We start from the raw sequence: 20,877 nt of genomic DNA, 5'->3' as shown, positions 1-20,877 counted from the left end.
GACCAGTGACCTAAGCCAGCTAGCAGGGGAACTGAGGCATGCAGCCAGATTTTCAGGGCACGCTGGCTCAGCTAATGCCTTGCTGCCTCACCTACCCTAGTCTGCTTGGCCACTGACAAGCTTATTTGCAAAATGTTCTTGAAACATCCTGGAGACAGAAGCTGTCTGGCTGTAAGCTATTATGCAGCAAAATACCGGTAATAAAAGAACGGACTTCTGAGATACTTTGGATTCTTAAAACTTCTATGCAAAAGTAGAGCACAGTAATAGGGGAGCATGTCTGCATTTTTCCCTTCTCCCCTTTCCTTCCTTACCTCTTTCTTCTCCTTGCAGTGATTTTGGTTTTAAACTGAGTGATGACTTGTCATTAGAAGTTTGCGTCCCTGACCCTGAATTCGCTGGGAAACCGTACGACCCGCCAGTCCCTTGCCCTGTTGGCTCAACTTACAAGAAGACGCGAGGGTATGTGTTGTGCTTGGGAGGGAAACCTGATCTTCCAAACCCCGGGATTTATGCTATTGGTGATTAAAATACCCCAACAACCACAAAACCCACACACAAACACCTCATGAGAGGCAGTAAACGAATTACATGTTTGGATGTATGTCGCAACATCCAATTTGTAACTAAGTACTGCTGCTTATTCTAGCTGCACGTGATGGTGTGTTAACAGTTTCCATGAAATAAACTGCCTGACTGTATATGTTGCAGCTACCGAAAGATCTCTGGGGACACTTGTACAGGTGGAGACATTGAGTCGCGGCTCGAAGGGGAGCTGGTACCGTGCCCGCTAGCTGGTGAGTACGTACAGGATTGCTTCGGGCACAAGGGCTTCATTCATAAAACCTTTGGCTGGTGCCTGAGGGACCACGCACAAATTCCCAGAGGGTTCTCAGGCAAAACCTGTGACACAGGAGCTGAAATGCCTCCGTTGGTTACAAATCCATCATCTCCTGTCCCGTCCAGGGCCTGGAGGGCTTCTGAGGGACCTGCTTCAGGCTGTGGTGCAGAGCCCTCCCTGCTCCTGAAGCCCAGAGAGCAGGCTGCGAGCAGGAACCCTCTTATCCCCATCGCACCCACGCTCTAGCGGGCTTGAACCCAGCCAGAAAGACAGGAGTTGGATCAGAGATACCCTTGGGAAGGTACCACCCTGAGACAGGCCACTGTATGCAGTTGAACGATGACTGTTTGGGGCCAGACCGGGGCAGAGGCTGCCCTTCAGTCCTCATGCCCATGCCCCGCAGATTTCGCCTCCGTCCTTATTTTCTCCTCTCAAACGTACAAGGCGCTGAAACCGTCTCATGCTCCTGTGCTGCCAGAGGTTATTTGCATTCTGCTCATTACAGCTTTAATTTAATCTGCCGTCACAAGCTGCGTGATTAGCATGCTGCCGCGCAGCAGCTCGGGAGCGAGCCTGAGACGGGGAAGAGGCTTGTGTAAGGGATGGGGCAGCCGAGCCAGCGCTGCGGGCAGGGCGATCCGGGGGCCGTGGCTGATCAGAGGCACAGGGCTGCAGAGCAGCCCGACCCGCCAGCAGGAGCTTCCCCTGCACCGCCCTAAGGTTTTTCAGGGTGCAAGAGCTATTCCAGGTGCAAAACGGCCCGGCGGGTGCCTGGGGAAGCGTTCCCTCTGCTGGGATTCACGCCAGTGCTGTGCTTAGTTTTCCTCCTTGTTCAGAGCCCAACACGTTATTTGCCCCTCCGAGCCCTCTTGAGCTATCTGGAGAGCTGTTAGTCATGCTGAGAAGGGCCCTGCTGATTGAAAAATAAACCTGCAGTCCCCACCGGGCTGGGCTTTGAAGTGCCGTGTTCCCAGAGTATTTGCTGATCGTCTTCAGATACGTGTTGGCTCGCACCATGGTAACACTTCCATGTACAGTATCTGTTTCGTATCTCCGTATAATCTCATTAGGGATGCACAGGCAGAGTTACTTACTGACATTAGCTTTACTCATTAATAGCATTATTGGACTTTACCGGTAGTGTGCTAATGCCCGGGAGACTTTGTCCCAGACCAGGATCCCATTACGCTGGATTCGGTGCAATTTAGAAACAGAACCTGCTCTGGGATATTTACTGCAGTACCGGGTGTCCCGTAGGACTTGCAGATTTACATCACTCCCACCTTTTTTATGAGGTTTCTGAGGAATAGGAGATCGGTATTTTGTTTCTAACTGGCAGCAGGCTAACGTGGGAAGGGAGGGGTCACGACAGATTTTGCCGTCCTTACCTCCTCCTTCGTCCCCCCGAGCAAACAACGGCCGCAGTGTGTTCCCGGGCACGAGTGTGCGTGGGACCTGCGTAAGGCTATTAGCGCGTTCTCATTAACCTAATCCCACTGAGACAAAGGGCCTTTGCCTCCCTTACGCTGAGGTGCTAAAACGTACAGGCAGGGGTAAGAAAAAATACCTGGTGTTTTCTTCTTTTGCCCCTCGAGTAGCCTAACACGGCTGGAGGCGTCTAAACAAGGCGCTCCCTGTTCTTGCAGAGGAGAACGAGTTCATTCTCTACGCCACCCGCTACTCCATCCACCGCTACGACCTCGCCTCCGGCGTCAGCGAGGAGCTGCCCCTGGCCGGGCTGCGAGGGGCCGTCGCCCTGGACTTCGACTACGACCACAACTGCTTGTACTGGGCTGATGTCACTCTTGACATTATACAGGTGAGCCGGGGAGCGCACACCCGCCTCCTTGCGCACACACCCCCCCAGATACAAATGTTTATCTTGGGTACTCCTCCCCTCCGAGCTGTCTGCTACAGCTTGCCTGACCGCGCTCACCTTGAGGCCGCAGAAAGTTCCTCGGCTTTTGTTCTGATTTTATTTCTTTTTTTTTCAGCGTCTCTGTCTCAACGGCAGCTCTGGGCAAGAAATAATCATAAGCACCGGGCTGGAAACAGTGGAAGCTTTGGCCTTTGAACCTCTCAGTCAGCTGCTGTACTGGGTCAATGCCGGGATTCCCAAAATTGAGGTACAACTATGCCCACCCGTGCTACAAGGAGGTGGCTGTGTCGGTACATCTTTGAGGTGGCTAGGTCCTAAGTTGGCTGCTTCTCTGAGGTCTCATTCCCGGGGGGGGGCACTGCTGAACAGTGGCCCTTGTCCCACATGCCGCTTTATTGGACCAAATGCAAACAGGGTATGAGAACACTAAGCCCTGTGTGCTTAAACTGAGATCAGTTTGCAGATCTCAAGACCGAATCGTGCAGCAGAGATGGGCGGGGGGGGGAAAAAGCAACATCCCCACAGAGTACACACGGCCAGCACGGGGTACAGACAGAGCAGCTGGCTGCTTGCTCAGTCACACAGAAACGTCAATAAATGAACCGATCTATCCTCTTTTATCACCTGCCTCACAGTAACCGCTCCCTGCGCCCACAGCAGCTGTTTTATTAGGGAGCAGTAATTACCTGCCACAGATTTCATGTAACTTTAACCAGTGCAATTGCCCTCCATGTTGCCCGCAGTAAACACACACCTCCTGTTTCTGGTTACGACTCTAGGTTGCCACTCCAGACGGAGACCTGCGGCTCACCGTCCTCAATTCCTCGATACTTGAACGACCCAGAGCCCTCGCTCTGGTTCCCCGAGACGGGTAAGAGAGCAAGCATCGCAAATAGTCGGGTGCCTTGATATTCCCGAGGGGAACCACGCTGGTACAGCCCCTCCTGCACTGCTACACTCGTAAGAGGTGAACTCGAGGGAGAGCTTTGCGAGGCTTGGCCCCGAAGGGCACAGTGAGGGGACGGGAGCAGCGATGGGCAGAGCAGCGGGGTGCAGCTCACATCCTGCCCCGTGGAGCCCATTCCTGCCCAACTAAGCCACCAGCCGCCTCGGAGCAGAGGTCACAGTCTGTTTTTTCTTTCTATTAAACTGCTGTTTTCCTACCCATACATATCTACTAGTAAATAACTTTTTCTGCCAGTAAAACTGGTCTGGTCTGTGGGGAGAGCTGTGGTGATGTGTGAGAAACGGAGTCACCCTCAACTGCAAGTTACGTCTTTCTGAGCACGGTTTTGCCGCGGCTGCTGTGCTGCAAATGTCACGCTGACAAACCTGAGCTGCCTTTAGCCACATGGGCTGAAGCAGAGCAGGTCAACGCAAGGTAACCTGCAGCTGCACTCGCACCACTGCAGCTAAATAAGCCTCGCTGCTGCTTGTAGATCTGCCAGTGGCGTTCATTAGAATTGCAAAGAGCTCCCTTTCCAAAGGCATGTCTTGCAAGAGATGTGGAATGTGAAGCATTCAAACCTCTGCTTCGTAACCTGTTTCCTTTTGGTGATCTGTTTTGTTATTATTTCGAGTAACCTCTCCTCCTATTGTCAGGTTGATGTTCTGGACAGACTGGGGAGACTCCAGAGCTGGCATTTACAGAAGCGACATGGATGGGTCATCGGCAGGGTGCATCGTTTCGGAGGGCGTGCGGTGGCCCAATGGCATTTCTGTGGATGACCACTGGATCTACTGGACCGAAGCCTATATGGACAGGATCGAGAGGGTTGATTTCAATGGGCTGCAGAGATCCGTGATCCTGGACAGCCTCCCTCACCCCTACGCTATTGCTGTATTTAAGGTATGTATGCAGCAGCTTGTTTCCAGTCGGCGTGCGCTTCTGGAGCACACATGCTCAGAGGTCGTTGCACGTATGGGGTGGGCAGTGGAAGAGCACTCAGTGTGCTAGATTCAGAGGGTAGGAGCGGGCATGATGTTTCCTCTATTTCTGCTCCTGGCACGTTCCCACAAAGCCCTGAGATGAGCAGGACCTCTTGAAACCAGGACCAACATCCAAGCGCAGCTTTCCCAAACAGCCACCCTGCCGTATCTTCCCTAGGCTGTGTGCTACCCAGCAGATGTGACTGCTGTTTTTGTTCCCGCTCACACCCCAGCTCAGGTCTTCCTCATCTTCTTCCCCTTGGGTTGGGGAGACTTTGCACTCTCGATTGCCCTGCGCATGCAGGCAGTTAGTGCAGGCTTAGTGCAGACGACCGCTGACAAGCACAGCCCCGGCAGCACTGCTCCTCACGCTAAGAGCAAAGCCTGTGTTTCAGAATGAAATCTACTGGAACGACTGGTCACAGCTGAGTATTTTCAGAGCATCCAAAACCAGCGGCTCAAGAATGGAGATCTTGGTTGGCCGATTAAATGGGATCATGGATATGAAAATCTTTTACAGAGGAAAGACGACAGGTAATCGTGTGAAGGTGCAGCTAATCACTCCTGTGATTTAAAAATGTGTTCATCCTCCCATTTCCACAGGTTCCCAGGCCACCAGGCCATCCCAGCTCACATTTTATGGGCCTGAATATATCCCCATTTCTGCAGGGTTTGCAGCGCTCAGGGTGCTGTCATAAGGAACGTGTTTCATGAGCGGTGCACCACGCTTTTTGGCTGCCGGGAGAGATACTCCCCATCAGGGAGAGAGCCCATAGGGCCATTGGCTGTGGTAGCACCTCATAGTTTAGGTCACAGACCACAGCCTTTCCATGCAAAGTGCTGAATGGGGCCGAAAAAAATACGTGGTCTTGGAGCTGCACCAAGTTTGTCCTCCACTGAGTCATCTGTCTGGGCTGCAATAAGGTAGTGGTGGCCCCTGCGTGGTGAATGCGCTGAAGGGAATGGCTTCTTTTTCAGATGGGTATAAGACCATCAAAGGGCTGTGCCAGTCAGCAGCCTGCAAGAGACTGGGAGGACCTTTGAGGCCCTCGATCTCCCTGAAGCATATGGCTCTGTGCATTTCTAAGGCCGGTGTCAGCTCGCGGTGCTGCAGAGCTGGCTCCTCCCGGGGGTCTGAGCCCAGAGCCTGGGATGGCAGGTGAAATTGGGCTTTCCGTGGTGTCTCCAGCCCTCCGTCCTGACCATGTCCCCTTCCTCCCTGCCCGCATGCCAGGGGAGAATGCCTGCATCACCAAGCCCTGCAGCCTGCTCTGCCTGCCCAAGTCGAACAACGGCAGGAGCTGCAAGTGCCCCGAGGGGGTGTCCAGCACTGTGCTGCCCACGGGGGAGGTGAAGTGTGACTGTCCTCACGGCTACGTCATGAAGAACAACACCTGCGTAAAGGAAGGTAAAACCACGCTTGGTTCTTGCTCCTGCTTTGTGTTGAGAGGAGGTTTCTACCATTGATGACCTTCCTGCTGCCCTTTGGGCGAGGGGGAGTACAGCCTGTCTTCTGAAAGCGCAGCGTCATGCCTCATGCCAGCTTGTTTTTGTTTTCCCTTTTGCATCAGAAAACACGTGTCTGCCAAACCAGTACAGATGCTTCAATGGAAACTGCATAAACAGCATTTGGCAGTGTGACAACGATAACGACTGTGGGGACATGAGCGATGAGAAGAACTGCCGTAAGTGTCCTGCGGTGGCATTCGCCCATCCAAATTTAGATGTCTGCTGTGTTGGCACTGCACCTGAGCCGATGGTCTCTGCTCCCTTCGTACTCATGGAGAGCAAGAGGCGCTCTGGGGGGTGCAACTCATCTGCTCTGGTAGACATCCAAAGCCAGTCGGATGCGTTGTGTCCTGCGAGGGCCAACATTTCCCTCTCAACCAGCTCAGGAGTAAATGTCTAGAATTCATTGAGACTGATGCCAGCTCTCGTGTGACGGCGTGTTTGTCTCTCGCAGTAATTGTTTTCTGAGGCTAATTGAGGGCATAGCCAATGCTGAGGAAAAGAGTGAGGATAGAAAGTGACTTTCAGTCTGCATCATGCAGACACGGGCTTCTCGAGCTAATAAATTGAGTTCACACATTAAAGGTGGAGATCACCTTTTTGAGTAAAATTAGGGACCACCAGTGTGTGCAGGAGGAGGTGATGTTCTGCAGCTTTGCAGAGCCTGAAGGGTTGGATTAGTGCACTGTGGAAAAAGGTTCAGGTTTAAAGTTAGGAATTGGTGGAGGACCAGGTGCTCCTGGAGAGATGCCATTTATGCCTGGTTTATACTGATAAGGAGCTTATTTTCCTGCCAGTGTTGAGATACCAGTCAGCAGAGTCCAGATTTCAGTTCATTGCCTGGCTCCATGTGAGAGAAAGTCTCTGTGGGTACCCATTCCACTGCGGGGGCTTGCTGGGGAGTCACCAGTTTGGCACAGGGATACTGCCTTAGATTTACGAATCTTAAGTCGCTTGTCTCCCTTACCTGAGTGGGACGTGACCGATAGCAACGCTCATGCCCAGCTTTTCCCCTCCTTTGGCTGCCCTCTCTCATCCCACCACCGGTGGTTTCAGGGCCCCTTTGTGGGGAGCAGGCAGCTCTACAGCCTCGGCTTTCTTGCTCCTGGCTGGTAGGCAGTGCCTCTGGTTTGCGAGTGGACACGACGGTGGCAGGAGCTTCAGTCCTGATCCCCAGACAGACAGCTAACCCCTCTCTTCTCTGCTTTACACGGAGTGCCTAATAATGCCACTAAAATACAGTAACTCGGGCTGCATTGAACAAAGCTCACAGGTTGCTCTCCCTCTCCCTTCGCTTCCCTGCACCAAGTACACGCACTCGGGCAGCAGAAACTGTTTGTTAACTGCCACTTGACCTCATTCTCCTCCTCTCCCTGCTGCGTTAGCCACCACCGTGTGCGACACCGACACCCAGTTCCGCTGCCAGGGCTCGGGGACCTGCATCCCGCTCTCCTACAAATGTGACCTGGAGGATGACTGCGGGGACAACAGCGATGAAAGTCACTGTGGTGAGTGCCCTCACCCAAACCTAGTTCCCTGTCCCCGTGCAAGGGCAGAAATCCCAGCAGGATTCTGGGGCAGGGTCCTACTTGTTAGACACTGTAGGGCAAGGCAGCGCTTCACCAGATCGCCCTGTTTATCCTGGCTAGCAGCTGCCTCCTCCCATCATTTACTGGGAAATGAGGGACAGAAGAGAGTGAGGCCATGCACTGGTTCTCCCCCTTGCTGTGGTGCGGCTGGGAGGCTTCTGTGCCGTTATCATCCAGCTCTCCCGCTCTGCTGCTTGGGTACTCCTGTGACCCGAAGACAAATATTTGGTAGAGATTACAAGCTGACCTCGGGCAGCTGCCCAGCAAGCACACAGGAGGCGTGGGTTGCTCAGTGGTGCCATGTTTGTGCCATCCGCCTCCCGCCTGGCCGTTCGGAATGGCAGGGTGCTGAACAGAAGGAGAGAAGAAGCTGGTAAACAGCCAGGCAGTAGCTTGTGGTCATTCAGGGCTAGGGATGAGGTGGGAAAACATGCTTTCAAGATGAGTCTGCCTTGCAGGGCTCTCTAGTCTGTCGCCTCTGAGACACCAGCCTCCTCTCCTTGGTCAGTAGCCCACATGAAGCTTTCCTCCTCCTCTCCCCTGGCCCCAAAAACATCTGACCATGTGTGCTCGTTTGCAGAGGCTCACCAGTGTAGAAACGACGAATTCAGCTGCAGCTCAGGGATGTGCATTCGTCTCTCCTGGATGTGTGATGGTGATAACGATTGCAGGGACTGGTCCGATGAAGCAAACTGCACTGGTAAGCACTTTGATGTGATCAATAACCTTCTGTTGCAAACACTCATTACTTAGAGCCTGAGGTGCTATAAGATGTTGGCCAAAATCTTAGGCCTGTTTCCCTGCTTGGCAGCTGAGCCACCCAGCAGAGCAGCCAGGCAGCCTGTAGCTCAGCTCAGGGTGATGCAGTGCTCCAAAAACAGAGAGTTTCTCTCCTCCAGTGCCTTCAACAGGCCTTAGGGCTCTGTGAATTTGCTGACAGCTTTGCAATGCTCGCACAGTGATCCGGCTTTGCTTGTTACTTGCACAATTGCACCAACAGGTGTGCCTCGCTGCCGTGGCCACAGGGCCATCCACCTTCTGTGTGCCAGCTTTTGAAGCTCTGCTGAATGGGGAAGTGGGACTGTGGCTGCCGGGCAGCCAGAGAATGCTTCTGTGCAAAAAGGGCTCCCTTGTTACACGGAGGCTGCAAACAGGCTGGTGTGCATTGATCACATTTCACAGCTTGAACTCTGACAGTTTTCTTGCCATTAAATACGTTGCAGAAAGCAGGCGTGTTCTTTGCAGCTTTTCCATACTTAAATGATCTGAAGGAGAGGCGGATTTAGTCTGGCAAATGACCCCTTTTCTAGAAGCTTCACTTTGCTCTGTGGGCTTGAAAATCTAAAGAGGGTGTCACGAGTATGGAGTCACATGTGGAAGATCCACTCTTGGTTTTGTTTATAACTCATATTGATGCAACCTGGTTGCCAGAGATAGTATTGTTCCTAGTTTACGCCTCCTGTGCAGCAAGTCCTACACCCGTGAGCCTCATTCTCTGTTTGCAGTTGAAAGTCACAACACTCAGCCCTTCTCGGCGCCAGTGTAAAACTGATGTCCCTCAGCAGTTTCCTGAAGTTAACAGCCAGATAGAGCCTTTTTCTCGTTAGAAAAGACAACAGATAACCAATCGTTGGTCTTTTCCATTGAAAACAAACAAAAACCATCCAAGCCAAAAAGCCTAAGTATTTGCATAAGAAGAGAGTTCTGAGAGCAGGCAGTGCTTCAGTCAATCAGTGAAAGACAGGAGATCGTACTTGTAAACCAGAACACCGGATATTTCAAGATAAAAGCATATTTCCATGCTACTTGGCTGAGATGAGCCCGTATGATGGCCCCATCACCCCCATCAGAGCAGACGGGGTGATGGGGCCAGGGCAGCCCTGGGGGGCTCTGGGAGCCCCCAGGGATACTGGTAGCAGCTTTGCTCTGGCTGCAGCCCCAGAGCCGCTGGGACAGAGAACGGGGCTGGCTGGGTTAGCTGCTGTCCTGGGGCTCTGGCACGAGGATCTAGAAGATCCCTTTCAGACCTCTGGGCTCCTGTGTGCTCCCCCGCTGCGGCATGTGCCATGCCTCGAGCGTACGGGGCTTATACCGTGGCACTGGAGACCCTGGTCTTTAGTATTCCGAGTGTGTGCCTATGTAAGAAGGTTTAATTTATATTGGTATCACTTATCTCTCATATGAGTTTCTCCAGAGAGAATTGCTACGGGAAAGCAACCTACTTCTAAAAGCGTATCGGGTTTGTAAAGCCTAAAGTTGAAATTATCTAAGAGGATCACAATTATTTGAGAAACATTTCATCTTACTTCACCGGCTGCAATTATTGCTCTTATCTAAAATAATTACATTTCATGCTGAATACCTAATAGAATATTACTGTCACAAGATTGTAGTATTTTGAAATATCTGCAAGAGCATGTCACTCGCTAACCGAAAATTCAGTAGCATGCAATTTAATTAAGTTGAACATTGCTTTTCTTCTCAATAATGACGAGTGGTCTCCTGGTTGAAGAGCAGTATTTGTCTCTAAAGTGACAACATAGACTAGGCTTCAACCAAGATACCCCACAGTCAGGTATTTTCACGACAGGAGCCGAAGGAAAGCCAGGGCCCTACTCCCTTGGAAACCCAAGGAGATTTGTATTTCTAATTTGCTTTGGCAACATGGAAAAGCCTTGCCTGCTGCAATTAAAGGCTGACTCTGAGTCTATCCTGCCCTGCACGGGGGACCCTGCCACTCCACGCAGCCTTGCTTGCTTGCTGTGATGTTTCTTGCCATCCCCGGCCAGATGCCACCACTGTCACCTTTGCCCACACCCACCAAGGACCGGGATCAAAGGGAAGGAGGGCCCTGACTGGGAGAGCTTTGGGATGGCTCGCTAGCCTCCAAAAGCCATCCCCGAGGCACAGCAGGCTTGTGAGCAAGCACGTCACAGAGAGGAAGAACCCCCGGTGTGACCCGGGGAGAACCTGGACTGTCGGCAGCCTCTTGCCTGGAGCCCGCGGGGCGGTGGGTCGTGCTCTGGAGCTGCCCTCAGCACGGGGACCTGCCTGAGGTCCTGGTGCAAGCCGAGGGAGCCGGGGTTGCGTGGTGGCGGGGCCCACGCTCAGGCGGTGGCCCCGGCTCTGGTTTCAGCAGTATATCACACCTGCGAGGCCTCCAGCTTCCAGTGCCAGAACGGCCACTGCATCCCGCAGCGCTGGGCCTGCGACGGCGACGCCGACTGCCAGGACGGCTCCGACGAGGACCCCGCCAACTGCGGTAATGCCTGCGGAGGGGGCTCTGCCCCAGGGCGGGAGGGATCTCTCCAAACTCGCTGAGAGAAACCTGCAGCAAACTCGGGACGGGGGGGAGATTCCCATCCCTCCAAAAGCGGGCAGGCACAGAGGGAAGGTAGCTGGGCCGTGCCATGGCTGTTTGCAGCTAACTGAAGGCAGCTTAGAAAAAAAACCCCACACAACATCCACCCAATTCTGAATTTCAGAAAAAAAGTGCAACGGCTTCCAGTGCCCGAACGGCACTTGCATCCCAACCAGCAAACACTGCGATGGCATCAATGACTGCTCCGATGCCTCGGACGAGCAGCACTGTGGTGAGTACTGGGGCCCCGGCAGCGAGGGCTGACAGCCTTCACGGTCTGCCAAAGCCTGTCTCGCTGGGAGAAAAGCCCTGGTGAGATAATGGGAAAGCCTTAGTTAGCGTTCACGAGCCCCCTGGGAAATCCGCTGGTCTGTGAGTGTCAGCAAAAGGCACAGTAGGCAGGGCTGTGATGGAAAGGGAGCGCACACTGTCGGGAGCTGCATTCAGGGAGGTGACCAAATCCTTCCCGACGCCTGGGCCAACCCACTCGCACCCCAATGCGTTACGGGCGAGGGCAGCCTGTGCAGGGACAGAGCTTGCTTGAGCAAATTGTCTTGGAAGCTGCCTGTAAGTTCCTGAAATCCAGCCGCGGCGCTCAGGTCTGTGCAGACCGCAGTGGGTGGCATTCCTGCTGCCAAGGACAGCAGAGGTGCCATCCCCTCCCCTCCCATTTCTCCAGAACCCCTGTGCACCCGCTACATGGATTTTGTGTGCAAGAACCGGCAGCAGTGCTTGTTCCACTCCATGGTGTGTGATGGCATCATCCAGTGTCGAGACGGATCAGATGAAGATGCCAACTATGCTGGCTGCTGTAAGTGTGCTATTGTGCATCTTTGCAAAAGGAGAGTTGGATAGAGAATGAAACCAGAGGCATGGAGAGGAGAGTGTGTTTCCCAGGGCACCAGAAAGGCCAAATCTCCCAAGAGGTGGATCTAGACTGTAATCTCTGCTTAGAAACCTATGATTGCCTCTGAGTGTGTGCCTTCCTTCCTTCTCAATGATGAGCTTCCCTTAATCCTTTGGTCTTTACACCAAACCTCTGATGTCCCTCCGTGCCGCCCTGCAGCCCAGGACCCCGAGTTCCACCGGACCTGCGACCAGTTCAGCTTCCAGTGCCAGAACGGTGTGTGCATCAGCCTGGTGTGGAAGTGCGATGGGATGGATGACTGTGGCGATTACTCTGACGAAGCAAACTGTGGTGAGCAGTACCTCATGGTCTCCCGTCACTGTAGTCCCAGCCTCCTCTGAATTGCAGGAGCATAGAGTACTGGCTTCATGTTTTACATACTCACTCAAGTGTATGTACATATACGTGTGTGTAGTGTTCCACTTGCACATTGCAGAGTGTCTTACATTGAGATCAGTATAATTTTCCTCATATTGCAGGCAGGTAAACTGAAGCACAGTGAAAAAACTGATATGGCTGGCACATTGTGTGCTTGCTTAAGTCATATGTGACCATATTTACTCCACAGATTCCCAGCCCAAAGCAGACAGGCAGTTTTCAGCCAAGCTCAATATTTACCACTGTTCCCTGGGTAGCTGCAGGAGCTGTACCCAGCCAGACAAACCAGCTGCGTCTTCATTTCAGAGTTGCAGGGTTTGCTTCTCCATTTCTGCCATGCTCTGTCTGAATGTTGCTGTCAGCTCTGGTTCTGAGATCATCGGTGGTGTCTGGCCATGAAGCACCCAGCACACAGGTGTTAACGGCAGTGGCAACAGGCTAGGGAGGGCTGTGAGGAATGGGGTTGCTGGAGGTGAGGAGAAAGGACCCTGCCTTTGCTGCTCAGGCAGACAGATAGGGTGATGCTCTCTGGGCCAGCTGTAGCCTGGCCTGAGACACTCCCACACCTCAACTGTGCTGAAGCCTGCTGAGCTAACGCTGGGGCTCACAGGACTCTCCTCCTTGTCAGAAAACCCAACAGAGGCCCCAAACTGCTCCCGGTACTACCAGTTCCAGTGTGGGAACGGGCACTGCATCCCCAACCGCTGGAAGTGCGATGAGGAGAACGACTGTGGGGACTGGTCTGACGAGAAGGACTGTGAGGGTAAGGGTACACGGCGTTCTGCTCTGCTCTGCTGTGCTGTGCTCGCCGGAGCCCTGGCCGAGGCTGGGCTGTGGCATGCTGAAGAACTGCTGTCAGCATCAGCTGCCTTCCTGCAGGGCTGCTTGGGACAGCCTGCGCCAGCCCCCATGGCTCCAGAAATCCCCCATGAGTGGGCTGAGTGTGCTCTCTCAGGCATATTTTCAGTCCATGTTTCTGGAAATCCTCATTAGGAGCTTCACAGATACAATGCAGATGAAAACCTTGGGCTTATAATGCCTTGCCTGCTCCCCACTTCCCTCCGCTGATCGTGGCTCTCAGTTTGCAGGGAACAGGCACAGCCTGTACGCGGGAGCAGGGATCTCAGATCAGCTCTCCCTGGTGCATTTTTAGGTTCTCCAGTTCATCCCATTACTACATCGGTCCCGCCGACCTGTTTACCAAATCACTTCCGCTGCAACAGCGGCAGCTGCATCATGAACAGCTGGGTCTGCGACGGCTACAAGGACTGCACCGACGGCTCCGACGAGGAAGCCTGCCCTACTTCACGTAAGCTTTTCTCTGCCTCACCCCTTTCCTTTTTCCGTGGGATCCCATCTGCAAGGACTGCCGGCCTTTCACTCTCAGATCCTTGCCAGATTACAGGGCTGAATTACACCGTCGTGTAAAAGCCCACCATCTCCTCTCTCTCTGGGGTCAGAGTCCGTGCCACCAGTTGGGACCCTGTTCCAGCCCCACAGGAGGCACAAACTGCTGCCTCAGGTCCCTGCTCAAATACCATGGTGTCTGAGACTGTGTAAGATCATGGAGAGCAGGGCTGCAGAGTGGCTTTTCAGCTCACACCTACACTGAAGGTAAAAGAGGGTTTTTTCTCGCTGCGGTCCTTGGCTTGCCAAGCTCTGAGCTGGTACAGGACATCTCCTGCAAACCAGTTGCTTTTCCAGCCCTCTGTAGTCAGGAGAGAGGATGGTTTAGGCATCATCCCAGCAGAAGCCATCTACCTGCTAGATGGGAAGAGATTGCCATCTAGTGGAGTCGGGACCTGGGGACAGGTTTTGGTCCCTCCTGGTGGCACTGGCAGCCTGGCCGTGCCTTGGGTGGTTTCCTCACTTGCTGCTGTGTGCAGGACCCAACGTGACTGTCACCTCCCCGGCGCTCCCGGGCCGCTGCAGCAGGTTCGAGTTTGAGTGCCAGCAGCTGCACAAGTGCATCCCCAACTGGAAGCGGTGCGACGGCCTGCGGGACTGCCAGGATGGCACAGACGAGAGGAACTGCCGTAAGTGCGGGCACGGGAGAGCATCTCGCCTGGATTTTTCCCTCGGGAAACTCCTTGTGAGGATGGGGGAGCCGCCGAGGAGTTTTATTGCTAGTGAAATCCTTGCAGTAGATGCAGCATTACAGTAAAAAAGGACTACAAAGCCCAAACCACCAGTACCGTTCCAATTGTTGTTTCCTGTGGGATAAGCTCCAGGTTCTTCTGATGCCACCGTGCCAGAAGATGCAGCCAGAATAAGACAGCCCTATGACTGACACACTCTGCTTGAGCTCCATCCCTGATGTGCAGCCACCCCAGCATTGTGCCTGCTTTTGAAGCAGCACTGACACTGCAAACAGCCCGGTGCTGGTGGGGGAACTTTCCTGCCTCGATCCCTGAAACTGTTCTGCCTCTTTCAGCTACTCACAGCACCCTGTCGTGCCCCAATGGTTATAAGTGCGAGGACGGAGAGGCCTGCATCATGGTGACAGAGCGGTGTGATGGATATCTGGACTGCTCAGACAGCAGCGATGAGAGTAACTGTACCGGTAAGCAGCAGCCCTCTCCCATTTCTCATGCCCTGCTCTGTGTTTTGTCGCAGAGGTGCTCTTCTGGATATGTGACCTTTCATTCACACAGCATGCTAGACTTACCTGCCTCTGTTCAGTTGTCCAAGCTACCTCCTCGCCCATCTATAACCAGCTGGGACAAACTTCCTGGACAACTTCTACACTGACAATTTGTCTTCCGGCAGCCTCAGACACAGAAAACCAAATCTAGGATGGGTACGAGCAAAGCTGCCTATTTTATGTGGCCCCCAGGCGAAGAAATAGTCTCCCGCTCCGTCCTCCTTTGCAAGGTGACCCTGGGAGCTGTGGCATGTGCCCTGTTGCCATCACTGGTCCTCCCACGCTGGCCTTTGGTGGCCCCACGGAGGCAGGAGGGACGCAGGCAGCAGCCCGCCCTGGGCTGATAACAGCGATCAATTGCTGTCTCTGGCCAGCTATGAGATTCAGCCGCTTTCCTGGTGAACTGCTTGGGGCTTTGAGCATCAATCAGGTTTTAGTTCTTTAATTAAATATTGATTGGGAGAGGCTGGCAGGTTCACGGGAGGGGGAAGGAGCTGCCAAGATTCAGGGCTTGGCTGCTGCGCCAAGGGGAAACCGTCTCTTTTTCCCTCGTCTCGCTGTGCCTGGCTGCAGACCCATGTGCCCGCTGGGTTTCATTTCCAGTTGGTTAGGGAGAGCGAAGCAGCAGCAGTTGGGCTCCGCTCTGCTTGGTTTCTGTACAGCACTGGGAATGGAGCTGAGCACCCGAGCGGGGCCAGGCCACGGAGTTTGGATGCAGACTCCAAGACGCGGTGCCCCGGAGGGAGAGAGCAGGGAATGGCCTAGCGGGAGCAGGGCATGGATTTGGGCCATTTCCGATAAGCACGTCCAGTCCCCACCACTGCCAGCGCTGGGTTGCCCAGTGCCATTATCCCCTAATTGCCTTTCCCAAGGTCAGGCAGCAGTTCAGCTGCAGAGCTCGCATCAAGGCAATCCCCAGACCACTGCCTTAATTACCAGCCTTCGCTTGGGTCCTGCTGAACGTGAGATGTGATAAGGAGAGCCACGCAAAGAAGGGCCCTGGGTGGCTTACGACGACAGCACGGATCCATCGCACGAGTAGAGGAGTGACTCAGCTTGCACTGATCAGTTTGCACTCCTACACTTCCAAAGTGATGTTGAAGAGTATTTCATTGACAGCCATGCTTTATCTTTCCTCAGGGGAAAAGGGATGCTTGCATGATGCAGCATAAAGACAACCAAGACATTTTTGGGAAAACTAAGAGCACTCAGGGTACGCTCCTGCTCTGAACAGCTCACATTTCTCCACTGATAATGACCACCTAAATTACACATCTAATTTGAATGGTGCAGATACGCCCTTCAGTCATACTACTGTTTCTACCTCCGCCTGTTGTTTGTGCTATGAACATAACTTCTCTTTCTGTTCTGGGCAAAGGGCATGTTTCCCTCCGATAGACTAACTTTTCCCATTGCCTATTTAGATGACACAATCGTGTACAAAGTCCAGAACCTCCAGTGGACGGCTGATTTCTCCGGTGATGTCACTCTGACATGGGCTCGGCCCAAGAGAATGTCCTCAACCTCCTGTGTCTACAACGTCTATTACAGGTACCCTGCCCATTACACTGCATGACACCCTGCTATTTGTATATATATAAATAAAGGCTTGGAGAAGCAAGAGCACAGGTATCAGTATGCCCATGTTTATGGCAAAGCACCATACAAAATCAGGCCTGAAAGACTGAGAGCTGTGCAGTCTAGTTCTGCTTGGAAAATACTTCTAATACTTGCTTGCAAAGGAGACCCAAAATAGCTGTAACTAGAGGGCATTTCTGAAAAGCTGTCTTTGTTTCCTCTGCGATTATTTACTCAGATGGTAATGTAGCTAAATTCAGTTTTGTTTTTTTTTAACACTCGTGTCTTGTCTTTGTGGGACCACTAACAACCAGAACAAAGGCAAGAAATTAGAGCACAGCAGTTATAGAAAACCTCAGAGGATGATGCTTATAAGTCACTAAGCTATGTTTAGTTCAGGCTTTCAAAGAGCATCTTTTCAAGCTGGTGGTGTGGCTTTACTGAAAAGAGAACTAAGCAGCAAGCTCTCAACATACAAATAGATTGTTTCACCCTTTGTTACTAAACATTGTCCTGACCAGAGGGGGTGTGACTCTGTCATGCAGGATGGTTGGTGAAAGCATTTGGAAGATTTTGGAAACACACAGCAACAAAACCAACAGCATTTTGAAAGTCCTCAAGCCTGACTGTACCTATCAGGTGAAAGTCCAAGTGCAATGTCTCAGCCGAGTCTATAACACCAACGACTTCATCACCCTCCGGACACCCGAAGGACGTAAGCAGACCTGCATGGCTCCTCTCAGTGACCTGATGCATGCTGCTTCAGCTGGAAAGTAGATACCACGGAGATATCTCCCTTATGAACAAGAGGAGTCTTTACATAGGCCTAGAAATTATGCTGGACTTGGAAAAAGGGCTGCGGGATCCCTGCCTAGAGTCAGCCCTGCACTGAGTCACCAGCCTGCCCTCTTCCCTATGACTCAGTGATTTAGCATCACTGGGAAGTTCACCTCTCCTTCCAGTGCAGTAAGGAGCCCATGGGACTGTTCAGTACCGTACACAAGGAGCAAGATCTTTCTAGCTGCAGAGTGGAGCTCAGGTTAAGGAGGAGATGCAAAATAAAGCAAAGAGCTTAGTGAAATCCTAGTTTCACTGCAGTTTCAAAAAAGGCTTTATTGTTCCTGAGTGGGGGTGAAAGGGACTCAGGACACAACTACAGGAATAAGACATCTCCCGTGCCCACTCTGTCCCAATCTTCCAGGGAGACCCTGCTTTTCCCTGTGTGATCCAGACACACAACTTGGACTGTCACTAACACCTCTGTTTCCCTCCCTAGTACCGGATGCTCCCTTCAACCTTCAACTGTCCCTGAAGAAGGAGGCTGAGGGTGTGGTGATGGGCCGCTGGAGTCCTCCTGTGAACGCCCACGGCCTCATACGGGAGTTCATCGTGAGTCCTGCTGCCCTGGGGTGGGGAAGGCTGCTGGGGGCTCACAGCAGCGCGGGCTGGCCTGTCCACTATCTCTGCAGGGGGGGGTGGGCCAGGAATAGGACATTTCCTAGAGGAAATCTGCTGAAAGCATGCGGCAAGTTGGGAGAAGAAATGCCGCAGGGCTGTAGGTAGTGTCACAGCCCTTATGTTCATCATTTCATTTCTGGCTCCCTTTCCAAGCCTTCGTACCTTATGCTACTGAGATTTTGACACGGAGGGACCTGTCACCCCACGGTACTGTTGACTGTGGGGCCCTCATCCCTTGTTTTGGTGCTCCTAGGTGGAATATAGCAGAAGTGGATCCAAGGAGTGGTCATCCCTTAGAACCACCAAGAACTACACTGAGATCAAGAACTTATTGGTCAACACATTATACACAGTTAGAGTGAGTATTTTCAAAGCTGTATCTATGCGTGCTCTCACTACTTTTCACGAAGTGGGTTAAGTCTGGCACAGTCAAGTACTTGCTAAAAAAGTATGTTGTTAAAATCCTGCCCTTAAATATCAACCCACAACAGGGGCTTGGCATTTGCACTGCTCATGTATATAGTTTCACGGCCTGAGTTAAGGCCCTTGATTTGCTCCTTCTCCCAGAAGGCCGGGCTCTGTTACGAAATCTGCACGACTAATTGCCCATTCCAATGTCACTGCAGTTGCACTGGATCTGGGCCAGAGATAAATTTGGTCCTTACTGTATCACTGGGAGAAGAAGCAGATCTGCCTGTGGGGAAATGTATGCACACGGGAGAAGCTGGGTAATTATAGACAGAAGTAATAAGAATAGGAAAAGAAAATCTGCACAGTGAGCCCTGATAAATGTATACTCTGCTACTGTCCATCCTCCCTGTGCTGAATGAGGATGGGTTCCTAGGGGAGTTCACTGGGAGGTGGGGTAAATGTCCCCCCAGCCCTCCACGAATCAGTATTATTCTCACAGTTGGTTGGAGCGAGGCTTTCCTTCCCATGGTGTTCCTTCCCATACTAATTTGTTCCCAAATAAGTCTTTGGAACTGTATTCGGTGCTTGCATGGACCTCAGTAGTGTGGTTCTTACCTACGCTATGGCCAGCAGAGTCCAAATCTCCTTATCTTGATGGATTCCTTATATAGATCTCATAAGAGGGCGCTTATCTGCAAAGAGGATGCACCTCCCTCTTAGATTCCTTTAATTGACTTAAAGTAGTCTGCTTTATCTCTGTAATAAGCATTTTATTGCCAAGTAATTAAGCTATTGTTTGCTTCAAAGTCCTTTTCCCATGAGCTCTGCCACATCCATAACCTCGCTCTAACCTCGTTCTCTGTTTGCATTATACAATGTTGGCAGCGGACATTTGTTCCTATTAACTAACCCTCTCATTTGAAAAGGTTGCTGCGGTAACTAGTCGAGGAGTGGGAAATTGGAGTGATTCCAAATCCATAACCACCATAAAAGGCAAAGGTAAATGCTGTTTCAGTCAACTTGGACAACATAGCAAAAAGGCAGAATATAAGCCTGAAGGGTTATCATCAGCATGCGTAACCACCTCCTTGTTCTTTATTCTCCCCTATTGAGCATTTTACACTATTTAACAACTTTGCTGGACCATTTTGCTTAACTTGAGCTGCATCAAAGTTCAGTGGTGAGTCTGAATGGGTTGCTGACTCTTCCCCTCTGAATTCTGTGGCGCATGGGATGGATGTACTGCCCTAGAAGTGGGCGAGAAGCCTGTCCAGAAGGTGCCTCTCTGTCCTGGACTGCAGATGGATTCCCTCTGACTTGTGTAGTCTAGATCTTACCTTCAGATAGGCAAGACACATTATGACTAACTCCTTTGCTGCCACTGGCTTAAAGGATGCTTGCTCATTCGCCTCCCTCGTAGGTTATGGTTATGATGGTTTCTGCATCTCATGTAGGTTAGACCACTAAAAGACCACTAAAGCTCCCACAAACTATCACAGCAGTACAGTATATAAACGAATTCAACACAGTAAATCATTTCCCTCCAAACTGTTTTTTAGAAAAGCCTTTTGAAATAATTTGTATTAATGTCAAGTTTTTCTTTTAAACCTATATTCTGATGTCAAAATTGTCTGCTAATTTGCTAGATAAAAGTGCATCCTCACTATGTTGACAAAGAAAGGAAAGAAAACACCATGCTACTAAAATTTCAGGATTCAGATAATATAAAGTACATGAGTACCTGATGGTTAGAAAAACACAGGTAGAAAGAAGCTAGCTTTCGCTTCAGGTTTTGCATGAGCGTTCGGCAGCTGTCCCCACCGATAGCTCCTGACCTCCCTTCACCAGATCCTCTGAAGGCCAGAAGCTGTTAACTGGGACACAGGCTTGTTCCAGTGAGTTCAGAAGTAAAATACCTGTGTCCAGACCTCTCTGCTTCAAGCCAGTGCTGAGCAAGGCCAGATAAGGCAGCTTTTAGATGGTTGATGGAAAAAATCATGGAGGTACAGCATGTCGGTGACTTCTCTGAGGGGTACGTGTCTGTGACGCAGGCAGAGTTGGGGCTGGAAAAATGGGGGTTCCTGGTCTGAGAGCTGGTTGTTGTAATGAAAGCCTGTATTTTACCTGTCCCCTCTCGGTAAGATTTTGTATTTCTTTGTGCTGCGGTAACAGCTGTTTCTCTCTTCCAGTCATTCCTCCACCTGTCATACACATTGAGAGCTATAGTGAGGACTCCATAAGTTTCAGCTTAAAAATGACTACTAATATCAAGGTAACATTTTTACCTTTACTTCTGAAACTAAAATAAAGAAAAAAAGGCCTGTGTTGGGTGAATGGTGAATGCTGGATGGGATAAACTGTCACCTAAGTATCGCAGTTACTTTTTGAAACTA

General features: G+C 51.7%; 1 protein-coding gene across 2 annotated transcripts in view; it reads left to right on the top strand.

Moving 5' to 3' along the window:
* Positions 1-20,877, top strand: part of SORL1 (sortilin related receptor 1) — a 48,652-nt gene that overhangs the window by 22,000 nt on the left and 5,775 nt on the right. Inside the window, exons 15-39 of one of the 2 annotated variants that reach the window (XM_042800517.1) lie at positions 334-462; positions 712-797; positions 2,488-2,660; positions 2,836-2,967; positions 3,500-3,591; positions 4,323-4,569; positions 5,045-5,183; positions 5,884-6,057; positions 6,221-6,334; positions 7,544-7,666; positions 8,328-8,447; positions 10,887-11,009; positions 11,233-11,340; positions 11,788-11,919; positions 12,175-12,306; positions 13,022-13,156; positions 13,547-13,702; positions 14,280-14,429; positions 14,828-14,956; positions 16,462-16,588; positions 17,161-17,330; positions 17,892-18,004; positions 18,327-18,431; positions 19,411-19,483; positions 20,674-20,756. In XM_042800517.1, the coding sequence (XP_042656451.1) occupies positions 334-462; positions 712-797; positions 2,488-2,660; positions 2,836-2,967; positions 3,500-3,591; positions 4,323-4,569; positions 5,045-5,183; positions 5,884-6,057; positions 6,221-6,334; positions 7,544-7,666; positions 8,328-8,447; positions 10,887-11,009; positions 11,233-11,340; positions 11,788-11,919; positions 12,175-12,306; positions 13,022-13,156; positions 13,547-13,702; positions 14,280-14,429; positions 14,828-14,956; positions 16,462-16,588; positions 17,161-17,330; positions 17,892-18,004; positions 18,327-18,431; positions 19,411-19,483; positions 20,674-20,756 (3,265 nt within the window). Of the gene's footprint in view, positions 1-333; positions 463-711; positions 798-2,487; positions 2,661-2,835; positions 2,968-3,499; positions 3,592-4,322; positions 4,570-5,044; positions 5,184-5,883; positions 6,058-6,220; positions 6,335-7,543; positions 7,667-8,327; positions 8,448-10,883; positions 11,010-11,232; positions 11,341-11,787; positions 11,920-12,174; positions 12,307-13,021; positions 13,157-13,546; positions 13,703-14,279; positions 14,430-14,827; positions 14,957-16,461; positions 16,589-17,160; positions 17,331-17,891; positions 18,005-18,326; positions 18,432-19,410; positions 19,484-20,673; positions 20,757-20,877 lie in introns of both variants that reach the window. The other variant, XM_042800516.1, reaches the window with a different exon arrangement.

The sequence above is a fragment of the Tyto alba genome, unplaced genomic scaffold (assembly GCF_018691265.1).
Source record: "Tyto alba isolate M040663 unplaced genomic scaffold, T.alba_DEE_v4.0 Super-Scaffold_32, whole genome shotgun sequence".
NCBI lineage: Eukaryota > Metazoa > Chordata > Aves > Strigiformes > Tytonidae > Tyto > Tyto alba.
This window is presented reverse-complemented; position numbering and strand designations above follow the sequence as displayed.